The 3,237-nt window shown below is 46.4% G+C and overlaps 1 protein-coding gene across 1 annotated transcript in view; it reads left to right on the top strand.

The window, feature by feature from the left end:
- Positions 1-3,237, top strand: part of LOC116401259 (protein PTHB1-like) — a 61,458-nt gene that overhangs the window by 5,619 nt on the left and 52,602 nt on the right. Inside the window, exons 4-6 of the mRNA XM_031879578.1 lie at positions 490-619; positions 2,106-2,287; positions 3,104-3,187. Coding sequence (XP_031735438.1) covers positions 490-619; positions 2,106-2,287; positions 3,104-3,187 — 396 coding nt within the window. The remainder of the gene's footprint in view (positions 1-489; positions 620-2,105; positions 2,288-3,103; positions 3,188-3,237) is intronic.

Genomic DNA, 3,237 nt, shown 5'->3' with positions numbered 1-3,237 from the left:
TCTCGTCTTAAAGGGCAATGCCACCCACCACAGGAATGTTTATTTCTGTGCGCTATAGTTGCACCACTGTTTATGACTAAAGTCAGGAACTAAACCGTTGAATTTGTGCTGCTGTGATTCTGAGGCTGCATTTGTAGATGATTTTAAACCTTTTGATCATTCATTATTTCATGACTTTGAACTATGAATCAGTAAGTCGTACTATTAATTCATCTTTCCCAATACAGACTGAACACATATCAGGACTGAACAATTGTGGCCAAAACACTAAGTGAAATATCTTTTAGCTGTATTGAGATTGCAATTATAGGATGTGCTTTAGTGTATAATCTCCTGAAAATAGGATTGTTGCTGTTTTTATCCTGTGGTTTTATTAAGACCAGAAGCTTTTCTTAAGAAAATGTATTAAATGTAAAAAGTGTAGTCAAGAAAATAATTTTTAAATCATAAAAATACCAATTATTTCTTCTTTTTTCTGGATTTGTTTAGTGACGGATGGCACCACCAACCTGTTACTAGGTAACCACACCAACATGCTGCTGGTTTACCAGGATGTGACCCTGAAGTGGGCGGCCCAGCTCTCCTTCGTGCCCGTGGCCGTTCGCGTCGCCAACTTCCCGTGAGTACGACTGCCGGCAAAACACAACGTCACAGTCACTGAACCTCAGCGGAACCGAGACTTCACGAAGGACTCATTACGACCTCCAGGAGGGATAGGCTAATAGCATGAGATGATGTATTCTAGCTGGAAGATGAACCCGACAATGTCTTCCAGCTGGCCAATCGGAGCAGAGCAGAGCAGAGCAGGGAGGGGCCAGCTGCAGCCAATCATTTGTGTTTTCTTTTCTCCAAACAACTCCAATCAAACCGCAAATCACAAACGTGTGTGTGTGTGTGTGTGTGTGTGTGTGTGTGGCTAAGATGCAGGAGATTGTGTGTCTGGGTAGCTGTTTGGTTTAGTTTGAGGCTGTGTTGTTCTAAAGCACTTGATAGTCATCGTCTTGTTCATTGTAGGAGAGGAACACACACACACACACACACACACACACACACACTCTTAACAGCTCACTGTGGATATCTGTGATTTACAGCAGTGCTCCAGGAGTCTTTTCTGTGTTTTTAGAGGCAATATTGAATTTTATTACTTAATCCTGCCAATGGCCAGCCTCTCTTTGGCTTTTCCAAACTGTCCCCACCAACTAGTGGTCTACACAAGTCCAAATTCAGACCCAATCTGAAACAGACATGCAAACATTAATGCTTCCAAAATACAAAAGAAAGATGTGAAGGGACCCAAGGATCATTAGACCCAATCAAGCAGCAGCATGAGACGCATTCATGTGACGCGTATGAGTGTAAATCTCATCTGGAATCTATCAGGATACGAGACATTTGAAATGGGTGTGTGTGCGTGCGTGCGTGTGTGTGTGTGTGTGTGTGTGTGTGTGTTTTCGCAGAAGTTAAAGTGAAAGTTTTATAACCCTTTAGACACCCTCCTATGCAGGTGTGGACCCCTGGCGAGAGTGTGTGTGTGTGTGTGTGTGTGTGTGCGCGTGCGTGTGTGTTTGTGTGTGTTTACCGCCTCACTGGACTGGAACTACAACACATCTGCAACCGGTTAACACACAGAGTTAAGATACGTTATTGCATCGCGCAGCGTTTCCTCGTGCTCTTCCTGTTTCCATTTCGTTCCACATCACAAACTAATAATAACCTTTGTGTTCGGTTTCCTTCAAAGCTCCCAACAAACTGTCACGAAACAAACTGCAGAAGAGATAGAAAGGACCAGAAAGTACCAGTTTGAAATGCCAATAACTCCTCTCCTCGTCTTTCTCTCCTCTCTCCTCCCTCTCCTCTCCTCGTCTCCCCTCCTCTCTCCTCTCCTCTCCCCTCCTCTCTCCTCATCTCTCCTCTCCTCTCCCCTCCTCTCTCCTCGTCTCCCCTCTCCTCTCCTCTCCCCTCCTCTCTCCTCATCTCTCCTCTCCTCTCCCCTCCTCTCTCCTCTCCTCGTCTCCCCTCTCCTCTCCTCTCCCCTCCTCTCTCCTCTCCTCTCCTCTCCCCTCCTCTCTCCTCATCTCTCCTCTCCTCTCCTCTCCCCTCTTCAGGGAGATAAAAGGAGTGGTGGTCAGCCTGAGCTCTGACGGTCACCTCCTGTGCTCCTACATGGGTACGGACCCGTCCTTCTTCTCCACGCCCAAGGTGGACGCCCGGGAGGCCGACTATGAGCAGGTGGATGCTGAGATGAAGATGCTGCAGAAGTTCATCAGAGAGGCCTCCAGAACTCAGGGTAGGATGCTGCTGCTAGTTTAACAGATAGCCTGGCACATATTAGATCGTGGGCGTTGTTATCTTAGTTGAATCGTAGCTATTGGGCGTTCCAGACCTTGTTAAGGAGGTGGTCTCTGATGCGGTATCTGTGGCTGTCGAAGGACTATAATAAGCCATTACCTGTCTGTCTACCTACCTGCCTTATATTCTTCTTCTGATATGGTATTATATCGTATTCTGCCCGTGCACTCACTACTCATCACCGGAGTCTCTGAACAGTTGCCGTGTTGCTTCACGTTCATGAGGATCATTTTTGGGGGAGTGGCTGTAGACTTGGTAGACTCTTACTAGATTTAACAACTTTTAGAGCTAATGCTGCACCTTTCATCTGGAGAAGAAGTAGCGACACTGGGCTGGCTCGGTTTTGGAAACCGAACGTTCTCCCAAACTGTAGTCGATATTTAACGTTGCACCTCACCGGTTCGTGATTCGGAGCAGAGCAAACGAACTATAGGCGTAAGCAAGGCCCTGAAGCACTAGAGTCTCGTTAAAGTCAGTAGAGCTGCATGTAGTCTGTGAGACCACAGGACAATTAAAATGTCCAGAGCGATGCTCCACTTAAGTGTGACCTACAACAGACTGGTGGGCGGGAGGTCTTACACATTTACATCGGTTTACTTCATGTACATGCTTACAGTGAATACAATCACCAAAATAATTGCAAATATTCATCACAAACTGATGTTTTAAAGTATGTGGTGCTTCTGTTTTTAAGGATCTAACCTCATCGGTTCAATCCTTGAAGGCTAAACTCCTCCGTTGTCTTTTATTTTAGACATCCTGCCTAAAGCCGATGCCGAGGAGGACCTGACCGTTACAGCGACTGTGTCCTCCAGCATGGACAGCCCATCGGTACACACACACACACACACACACACACACACACACACACACACACACACACACACA

The sequence above is a fragment of the Anarrhichthys ocellatus genome, unplaced genomic scaffold (assembly GCF_004355925.1).
Source record: "Anarrhichthys ocellatus isolate YVR2014 unplaced genomic scaffold, GSC_Weel_1.0 scaffold299, whole genome shotgun sequence".
NCBI classification, from domain to species: domain Eukaryota; kingdom Metazoa; phylum Chordata; class Actinopteri; order Perciformes; family Anarhichadidae; genus Anarrhichthys; species Anarrhichthys ocellatus.
The sequence above is the reverse complement of the archived record's forward strand: the minus strand, read 5'-3'. Positions and strand labels throughout refer to the sequence as shown.